We start from the raw sequence: 10,861 nt of genomic DNA, 5'->3' as shown, positions 1-10,861 counted from the left end.
GGGGCTGGAGAGATGGCTCAGCAGTTAAGAGCACCAACTGCTCTTCCGAAGGTCCTGAGTTCAAGTTCCAGCAACCACATGGTGGCTCACAACCATGTGTAATGAGATCTGATGCCCTCTTCTGGTGTATCTGAAGACAGCTACAGTGTATGATGCCCTCTTCTGGTGTATCTGAAGACAGCTACAGTGTACTTAGATATATAATAATAAATAAATCTTAAAAAAAAAAATACCCCCTTGGAGGCTGGAGAAATGGCTTTGTGGTTAAGAGCACTGACTGCTCTTCCAGGGGTCCTGAGTTCAAATCCCAGCAACCACATGGTAGCTCACAACCATCTGTAATGAGATCTGATACCCTCTTCTGGTGCATCTGAAGACAGCTACAGTGCACTTACATATAATAAGTAAATAAATCTTTTTAAAAAAAATAAGAATACCCCCTTGGGAACCTAGAGGAGATAGGGACTTGACAAAAAGACAAAGAGAGTCAACTAACTCAGACACTTGGTAGCTCCCAGAAACTGAACCACCAACCAAACAGCATTCATGGGCTTGAACTAGCCGCGCCCCCCCCCCCCCATGTAGCAGATATGCATGTTTGTGTTCATGTTCCTCTAACATCTGGAGTGAGGACTCTCATACTTGGCTGCCTGCCTATGGATCCGGTTGTGTGGCCTCAGTAGGAAAGAATGTACCCAGTCCTTAAGTGACTTGATGTACCAGGGTGGGTTAATACCTGGTGGGAGGGTAGGAGTAAGAAACAAAGGATGTGGGCAGGTTTTAAACAGATGTTACAGTTCCATTGTAATGGGAGCATAACAGGAAGTGAAGATAAAATTAAAGCAGTGTCTATTGCTGCAAATAATCCTACATGTGCAGAATCTGAAATGATCTATAAGGGTTTATTAATTAGCAATAATAGAGGAATCAAATCAGCTAGATCCAATTGTTGGGCTGAGGAAAATGAAGTATTAATAGATTGATGGATAAAAAGTATCTGGAAGCTGAATCCCTCCTATACCATTTGATTAGCCATCCATGACTTTAGTATCTGTCTGTGGAGTGGGAGAAGTTTGGACAGCTTTTGTAATAACAAATTAAGTTCATATGAGGGAACCCCACATCTTGCCAACTGGACAGTGATTCCCTGTCCTTCTGTGGTAAACTACAAACAAAATTTGAAATTCCATAGTCTGTTTAACACTCTTAAAAACTCATTGTTAGTTAGGGGTAACATACCACAGCAAGTATCACACCCATGTAATTGTTGCCATCAGGTCATCCCATGATTTACTCATTGAGCAAGGAGGCTGAGGAGAGCAGTTCCTGTATTCTGACCCTTACATTGAAAATAAATCCATTTCAAAGCTTACCATTTGGTATTATAAAACCTGTAGGAAGCCAGGCAGTGTTGGCGCATGCCTTTAATCCTAGCACTTGGGAGGCAGAGGCAGGCGGATTTCTGAGTTCGAGGCCAGCCTGGTCTACAGAGTGAGTTCCAGGACAGCCAGGACAACATAACCCTGGCTGGTGTCGGGGGGGGGGGGGGGCTGTAGGAGACAATTTAGTGGGGAAAATAGATATTTTTTTGTTTTTAAAGATTTATTTTATGTATCTGAGTACACTGTAGCTGTATAGATGGTTGTGAGGCATCATGTAGTTGCTGCAAATTGAACTCAGGACCTCTGCTCACTCACTCACAGCCTTGCTCACACCGGCCCAAAGATTTATTTATTATTACATGTAGGTACACTGTAGCTGTCTTCAGACACACCAAAAGAGGGCATCAGATCTCATTACAGATGGTTGTGAGCCACCATGTGGTTGCTGAGATTTGAACTCAGGACCTTCGGAAGAGAGTCAGCGCTCTTAACCACTGAGCCATCTCTCCAGTCTGAAAATAAATGTAAAGGCAATTTAAGATCCACATGATGTACAAATGCCTTTTAGTCTGAATCCAATAGCTGTGGCTCTTCCCTTGCCTCTTGAAATAATCTGAGAGCACTTTTCAATGTCATCCATCCTTCTAGAGTTTTAGTGTGTTTTGTTTTTTTTGTTTGTTTTAGTACAGAATAGAGTTTATTTAGGGGCATGGTAAGGGGAGTTAAGAGGGTAGCAGAGGCAGAGAGAGGCAGAGAGGAGAGAGCAGAGAGCAGAGACGTAGAGGCCAGCCATGGCCACATGGAGAGAGGGGGAAGGGAATAGGAGAGAGGGGGCGCAAGGGAGAAGATAGGCAAGAGAGCAAGAGCCCTTCCAGAGTTTTAAATAGACTGGTTAGTGTTGAATATTTTGATTTTGCTGAAATTTACTTGAAATACAAAGTGTAGTTCATGATGCAGGAAAGAAGTTGATGAACAAATTCCTCTTTGCTGTGTGCCTAGCTTACCTAGGCTGTAAAGTAAGCTCTCCTAAGTCCTCATCAGGAAACGGTAGGAATTTGAGATTAGATTGGTTCTGCTCCTTACCCCACGCTTCAGGGTGGTTTTCAGGCAGGGGAAGATCCTTATCTAAAAGAAACTACAGTAACGGAGCTGAGGGGGCTGTCAGTTGCTGAGGCTGTGTTCACATTTTGCTTCAACAGGGAAATTTGCCTTTTACCAATTTTAAAGTGTGACTATCTACTTTTGATTTATTCAGGAATTCACTATCTCTTACCCACGATGTTCATCTTCCTTTTGAATATTCTTTCAAACCGTCCCATACTTCTTTATCCAAACTCCTTATAGAAAACAGGAATTATAACCACAAATAACTTACAAGAACTTTAATAGGTGTGATCTTAATATTTATGGTTCTTCCTTTCAAAATGCACACGCTCAACATAAGGCAAAGCTGTTGCTGGTTTCTTCCCATCGTTCTCACTCACGGCCTGAGAGGGCTCCCACTCTGATTTCATTGCTGATTTACAAGTCCTTTCAGCTTCTGTCACTGTTCCACAAGTAGGGGTTCCTGAGAGAGCGGAGCCAATATAAGTGCTGGACTAATGTCTCATACAATAGCCAATGTTATACAGAGCCTGAGTCAATTTATACTCTGAGGGTTAAGAAATGCTACCTGAGTACAGCTCTCAGGAACTCAAGCCGTATACAATGACAAGAACAAGCACAAGTGTCACACACCCGCTTTCCAATGGAAGCATATATAGCATAGTTTAAACTTTCAATTGAACAACAGCAACCAATGAGTATTCTCACTCGCTACTGTCTGCTATGCCTGAGAGGTTCCAAAGACAAGTCTGTGATTTGAAGAAACTGAGGTCACAAGACTCTTCCTCCTGTTTTTCAGGAGTGTTCTCACAAGCACTCAAGACTTCTCACACAACTCGATTCCAGGACTCTATCACAACAATACACATGAATTAAATTATTTTTATTTAGAAAAAATAACATACACATGTGAAGAAAGCACGTTTTACAATATGTAATCCCATGTATGTGTGTGGCGGTGAATGTGTGTCTTTCCTTGGTAGACATGGTGTCTAAGGAAGCCAGAAGAGTGCATCAAACCTTCTGCACCTGGAATTGCAGTTCTGAATCATCTGATGTGGGTGCTAGAAAACATCTGGGTACCCAACATGATCAGTACTATTGAGACACATTCTGGACCCTAAATATGCCATTATAATGCAGAAAATGAACAGGCCCCATTAGGCCTCTGCCTTCAATCACTTTCTGGTGCTGAAAAGTCCCTAGTACATGGTCATTTGAAGAATTGAATGCATTATCTATCTCTTTGTGAATGGGCTTTACAAATTGCTGCTCACTGGTATTTTTATCACAGTTCTTTTGATAAGAGTGAGGACGACAAACTTGGTTGACTAGAGGTGAGTCTAGATGTAGCAGGTGTTTGCTACTTGCTGGGTTCTTTCTTTCACCCTCCTCCACCTCCCTTCTTTTACTCCTTCAAATATCTAATACTAAATAGGTGAGAAAAAAAGTATAGAGGAAAAAAGGGAGTGATGCTATCAATAAACTACATCCTGCTGATTCAGAATGTCAAGTTCCTTGAGGCAACTTTGATTTTCCTCATCAGGAGATCTAATTTCTTGTTTCTTTGTGCATGACTATGTAACAAACCATGGCCAATAGCATCCCACCACCAACCAGTAACCCACACCACCTGTCAGGGCCTTAGCATTTACATGCCCTCTGAAACATCCTCAGAATTACAAGTGTCACACAATTGCACAAAGAATCTGCCTCCTCTGCTAGACCATAAGGCAAATTATAGTTACCTGCTGTGAATCAGCCCCATATCCTCAAACCTGGGATTAAACAAACAAAATCCTATATTTCAGTTTATTAAAGATACCAATATTACAATATTCTCGCTACATCCAGATTATTAGAAAAAGATCCATAATGAGAGATATGGTTGTTTGGTTTAGGGGTGGGGAGAATGTTATTGATGTTTTGTTTGTTTTGGACTTTATGAGACAGAATATCTCTACACAACTATGTCATCTTGTGATCCAAGCTGGCCTCAAACACAGAAATACATCTGTGTGCCTCCCAAGGCTGGGATTACAGGCTTACAACTCAACACCGAGCAGAGTTGTTTTTTAAATGACCTATCATTGAATAAGGAATGAAAGGATATTGTAAAATTTAAATAGGAACCCTTATTCTTTTGATGAACACTTCTTGGAATACAACGTATCAATTGTGAGTGGTAAATCATTTCTTAGGTTCTCAATATTTTGCTTATTTTCTTTCCTTCATAATTTCATCTTTAATAATTTTTACCTGTGTAAGATGAGCTTTTTAGGCTGGAGAGATGGCTCAGTGGTTAAGAGAACTGATTGCTCTTCCAGAGAGCAATTCCCAGCAACCATATGGCAGCTCACAACCATCTGTAATGGGATCTGATGCCCTCTTCTGGTGCCTCTGAAGATAGCAACAGTGTACACATATACATAAATAAATTTAAAAAAATACACCTGTGCTATGATGAGCATGTGCCAATCAGAAGACAACTTATAGGTGTTTAATTTCCTTCTTCCTCTGAGTTTGAGAGATCAAACCCAGACAGTCAAGTTACACAGCAGTGCCTTCAAGCAGTGAGTGAACTCACTGGTCCTTATTGAAGTTTCAAAACTATTTATGCATGTGCTGTTGTCTGGGTGTGCACATGTCACAGCCCAAGTATTTAATAATCAGAAAAAACTTGCATGAGTACCATGGGTCTCCCAGAATAATCTCAGGTCATCATGTTTAACAGCAACTACGTTTACTCACTGGGAAACTTCTCTGACATTCGTGTTTCTAGGATGTGTTGGGAAGTGGTTACTCCTCAGAAAAAAACATAGCCAACAAAAATAGATGGCAGTATATCATTTTCATTTGCAAATAGGTTTTATTATTCAAATATCGTGTGTTCCTCTATCCTTGAATGACAATTTTTTTTAAAGATTTATTTATTTATTACATGTAAATACACTGTAGCTGTCTTCAGACACTCCAGAAGAGTGGAGTCAGATCTTGTTTACAGATGGTTGTGAGCCACCATGTGGTTGCTGGGATTTGAACTCCGGACCTTCGAAAGAGCAGTCGGGTGCTCTTACCCACTGAGCCATCTCACCAGCCCCCTTGAATGACAATTAGTATACAATTTGAAAACAAGACAATAATTTAATGATGAAACGGTCCTATTAATTGTACATGAGCACCAGTTAGATGTTTAATGACAAAAAGAAAATATGCTTGGTGTTCAAGGGTTTACTGCACTTATTAGATTCATAGTGTTTCTCTCCAGTAGGGCTTCTTTCATGCTTTTGAAGAAGACTATAAGATGCAGAGGCATTATCCCACTGATTACATTCATAGGGTTTCTCTCCAGTATAAGTTCTTTAATGAGCTGATGTGCCAAAACTTCCTGCATCAATTACATTCGTAAGGATTCTCTCCAATATGACATTTTTTGTGATTATGAAGACTAGTATGATATGCAAAGGCTTTACCACATTCATTACATTCATACAGTTTCTCTCCAGTATGACTTCTTTCATGTCTATAAAGATTACTGCGATATGCAAAGGCTTTACCACAATGAGTACATTTATATGGTTTCTCTCCAGTATGAGTTTTTTTGTGTTTTTGAAGATATCTGAAAATTGCAAAGGATTTACCACATTGACTACAATCATAGAGTTTCTCAAGAGTGTGATGTTTTTCATGATTTCGAAGATAACGACGACTTACAAAGGCTTTACCACATTGATTACATACATACGGTTTCTCTCCAGTGTGAATTCTTTCATGAATTTGAAGATCACACTTTAATTCAAAGGCTTTATCACATTGGTTACAGCCATATGGTTTCTCTCCAGTATGATGTTTTTCATGATTTTGAAGACTAGTACGACTTGCAAAGGCTTTACCACACTGATTACATTCATAGGGTTTCTCTCCAGTGTGACTTCTTTCATGTATTTGAAGACTGCTGCGACGTGCAAAAGCTTTACAGCACTGATTACATACATAAGGTTTCTCTCCAGTGTGAGTTCTTTCATGTATTTCAAGACTACTACGACGTGCAAAGGCTTTACCACATTGATTACATCCATAGAGTTTTTCTCCAGTATGATGTTTTTCATGATTTCGAAGACTACTACGACTTGCATAGACATTGCCACACTGATTACACTCATAGGGTTTCTCTCCAGTGTGTGTTTTCTCATGTGCTTCAAGATTGCTGCGATATGCAAAGGCTTTACCACACTGATTACATACATAGGGTTTCTCACCAGTATGAATTATTTCATGTATTTGAAGATGACTGCGAGTTGAAAAGGCCTTACCACATTCATTGCAATCATAGGGTTTCTCTCCGGTATGAGTTCTTTTGTGTATATCAAGATTACTGTGACGTGCAAATGCTTTACCACATTCACTGCAATCAAAGGGTTTCTCTCCAGTATGAGTTCTTTGGTGAATCTGAAGAGCACTGCGACTTGGAAAGGCTTTACCACAGTGATTACATTCATAGGGTTTTTCTCTAGTATGATTTTTTTCATGTTTCTGAAGACTACGGAAATTTGCAAAGGCTTTACTGCACTGATTGCATTCATAGGGTTTCTCTTCAGAACAGATTCTTTCATATGTTTGAAGAAAACGCTTCTGTGCAAAGGTACATTGCTTCTTTCCATATCCCTTATGCTCACAAGGCTTGTATCCATAGATGTTATACCTATTAAAAGAGAAATAACAAAAGGTTTCACACTACATACACACAGGTGAACTTTTTGTTCCACATAGATATGTGCTATAGGAATTACGGTTTCTCCACAACAACAACCTTCTTGTATCCCATAAACTGTTCTCACTAAACACTGGCAAGTCACTAGAAGTATCTGAGTAAGACTGGCTTTACTATGGACTACTTGCTTATAAAGTCTTGGATGTACACTGATCCCCTAATCAATGTGCATGCTTTTTATGATACTTGAATTGGATGAAACTAAATGGACTGACAGTTCTATAACACAGTTCTCACAGGACTAAGACTAAAAGAGTGTCCTGTGTTAAGATATTGTTTCTTTGTCTTGTTCCTTAGAGGAACACCTTGCAAGCACAGGTCAGCTTCCTGAAATTAAAAGACATGGTCTTATGAGAATTTAATATACTTAAATCTGTGCTCATTTACATTGTTGCTTTTTTAAAACTTCAGAGTACATTAAAATTTCTTCAGTAATGCATTTGTTATCAGCTTGCATGTGACATTTACCTTCCACATCCTCTAGAACTTGGACAGTGCTCTTCAATGTTGTCATCTTGCAATTTGTAGCCTAGAATATAGTAACAGAAAATTTATGATATATTATTGGATAGTATGCAATTTTAAGTTAATATCTTTGGTAAACCCGAGAATCATGTCTCAATAGTCACTACATTCTTCCTCTGTCACAAGAGAAATCACAGAAGTACACCAATAACCAAGAAACATTGTCCCCTTGTTTAGAAAGTGAAGGAAAACTCATATTCTTACCTATAGCAGTGAGGTTCCTGCATGTCTCCAGCATCACATCTTTGTAGAGACTCTTCTGGGAAGGATCCAGCAAAGCCCACTCTTCATGAGTGAATTTCACATACACATCCTCATAGGTCACCGCATCCTAAAATAGCCCATACATATACATAATAAAAATAGACTGACTGTACTGTAAATGTACATTTCATTGAAAATATATAATTCTAGGTGCTCCACACATTTATTCCATATCACAGACATTCAAATGAAGTCTCCAAGTGCTTTTAGAAGGAAACAGAAAAGGAGGATCACATCTCTCATTTCTGGGCCCACTGAATTCCATAAGGCATTGCAAGAGAGATGACTATTAACAGACAATACAGAGAGACACTCAAACAGATCAGTGCTACTGAATATACAGCAGCATAATTGTATCAAAATCCCTAACTTCAAAATAGGATGGACATGATGAACGTCATAATGCACACCTTTAATCCCAGATCTCAGGAGGCAGAGACATGTGGATCTCTGTGATTTCTAGACCTACATAGGCTGCTAGCCTATGTAGTGATTTCTATGACAGGCAGGGGTACACAGTCAGACCCTGTCTCAAAGAAACAAATTAAGGATAGAAAGCACTCAAGAGCTTACTTGAAATTCCTCCAAAGAGTTAAATATTCACTCTATTTCAATACTAGTTTATCAGAAAACTGGAGTGCCTCAGTTTACCAACAAAGGAATACATTTTAATATGTTACTGACTGACAGATCAAAGAGTTCTCAAAAATATTAGCAAGTAAATGTCTATCCAAAATCAAAACCAAAAAGCATAGAGAAAAGAGATGGTTCAGCAATCAGGAGCACATGTTTTTGCAGAGGGTCTAGATCAAATCCTAACACTCATTTGGAAGTTCTCAGCCATTCATAACTCCAGATCAAGAGAATCCAATGCTCTCCTCTCATGTCAGGGAACACCAGATGCATAAACATATTATGGATATGTTACACATCCATAAATATCTATATACATGGATATATATATATACACACACACACACACACACACACACACACACACATATGCAAAAGACTCATGCACATTTATTAAAAATAAAAAATATACACAATGGTAGTAAGAATGTTGAACTGCAATGCAATAAGTCTGAAGCCTCAGTATTAATGTCATGAATGGATGCCATTCCAGTGGAAAACAATACCCTTTGCCAAGGTTCCAAAGTCAAGCTGTGAGCAAAGCTCGGCACAGGAGGAACGGAGTAGGAGGAATTAGGAAAACCTAATTCCATCAGCCGAAAATATAAAAATAAAAAATATAAGGCCAGAAAAATCAGCTTATTAAGGAGAAGCAATTGCTTCTCATTTGTCTTATGTTTTTTAGGGATGGGGTCTGTAAAGGTGCTAATGGTTTGACTGCATGATAGGGGAGGAGGCTGCTCAGTTTAAGCCACCAAAAACTATACAATATACGTGAAGAGGGTGAATAAGGACAGCACAGTTAAGCTCATGACCTTGAGAACCCAATACAATCCCCCTAATTGAAAATAGATCATCAAAAACTTGAATAAGATGCAAAGATAAGAGGAGAATTCTGAGAATCAAGCAAATGAGATTTATCCAGAGGACTACCATTTTGTTTTCAGACTCCATTTTGATCATAAAGTGAAATTCAGTTCAAATTCCCAGGCTCTAGAGGAGCTGAGGACTTCCAAATAGCTGACCAACTTTCTCCTTATTCCCCAAAACATAATGCCTGTTCATACCAAAAAACTGTAACTGTAGCTTGGCACAGATGCTTATGGGTTTTGTTATTTTTCTGGTCAAACAGTTACTAAAATGAAGTCGTTCACAAGTCTGTACTACTGTCCCTCCTGAACCTCCTCTGGTCAGTCAGTTTTTGCTGCCTAAATCAAATAAAGATCTTGCTTTGCATAAACTCTTGTGCCTTCTTGGACTGTTTTTTGCATTTTCACCCTACACTGGATGTCTTCAAATCTTTAATCAACCCAAAGATTCCAAAGGAAATAAATGTCTGGCCAAAGATAAACAAAGCACAGTAAAACTATAATTCAACATAGAGTCTCCCAGACTCATGAGAGCCTCTATGAGCCATCACAACCGCCTGGAGAGATGAGCAGACAGGCCAATGATGAGAAGTAAACACTGCAGGACATGCCAGTCAGCTGTGGTCTCCACTCTGCAGGTCCTGCTCTTTTTCCTGGGCTAGGATGCAGCTCTGGAGTCTCAGACAATGGTAGGTTTTCTCAAAGGAAGAATGCATAGGCCCACTGGCACTTCCGATTATTACTGGCTCTATTGATGGACAGTGTAAGTCACCATTTCCCAAGGAAAAAGAATAGGAACCACCTTCATATCTTCAGTTCTGCTTCATGTCATAGCACACCAACAACTCATCTTCTTTTCATCTTCCATTTCTCCCCCACCTATTTCCTCACTCCTTCTCTCTCATCACTCCAACACCTACTTACTCACATCCTGCCCCACCCACACACAGTGTTGAATAGGCTCTTTCTGGTGCCCCTGAGCTGTGGGGACACAAGTGCAGGCCGCAATATTGTTGTCCCTACTGTACCTTTTCTAACCCAGGCGGCCTGACTTATAAAAAGCCATCTCTAAAGGTGGAATTTAGCCTGAGTTCTGTTCATGCTCAACTTGTATTTAGATTGAAGAATGTCCCAGAGATTAATGGATTATAAATTTGGAGAAAAGGGTCAAGGAAATGTTTAAAGGGAATACTGGAGTTTATCTATTCCCCAAGGGAGCCAAAACCCTCCCTAACTATCAGTCATTAAAGTCTACTAATTTTGCTGAACAGTATGGCACACACCTTTAATATCAAAACTTGGGAGGCAGAGGC

The 10,861-nt window shown here is 39.6% G+C and overlaps 1 protein-coding gene across 1 annotated transcript in view; it reads right to left on the bottom strand.

The window, feature by feature from the left end:
• Positions 1 to 2,749: 2,749 nt before the first annotated feature.
• The window catches only part of Gm10778 (predicted gene 10778), an 18,293-nt gene continuing 10,181 nt past the window's right edge, over positions 2,750 to 10,861 (bottom strand). Inside the window, exons 2-4 of the mRNA NM_001142963.1 lie at positions 7,987 to 8,113; positions 7,726 to 7,786; positions 2,750 to 7,188 (exon numbers count right to left, since the gene is read on the bottom strand). Coding sequence (NP_001136435.1) covers positions 5,880 to 7,188; positions 7,726 to 7,786; positions 7,987 to 8,113 — 1,497 coding nt within the window. The 3' untranslated portion in view covers positions 2,750 to 5,879. The remainder of the gene's footprint in view (positions 7,189 to 7,725; positions 7,787 to 7,986; positions 8,114 to 10,861) is intronic.

Source organism: Mus musculus, chromosome 10 (assembly GCF_000001635.26).
Source record: "Mus musculus strain C57BL/6J chromosome 10, GRCm38.p6 C57BL/6J".
Classification (NCBI taxonomy): domain Eukaryota; kingdom Metazoa; phylum Chordata; class Mammalia; order Rodentia; family Muridae; genus Mus; species Mus musculus.
This window is presented reverse-complemented; position numbering and strand designations above follow the sequence as displayed.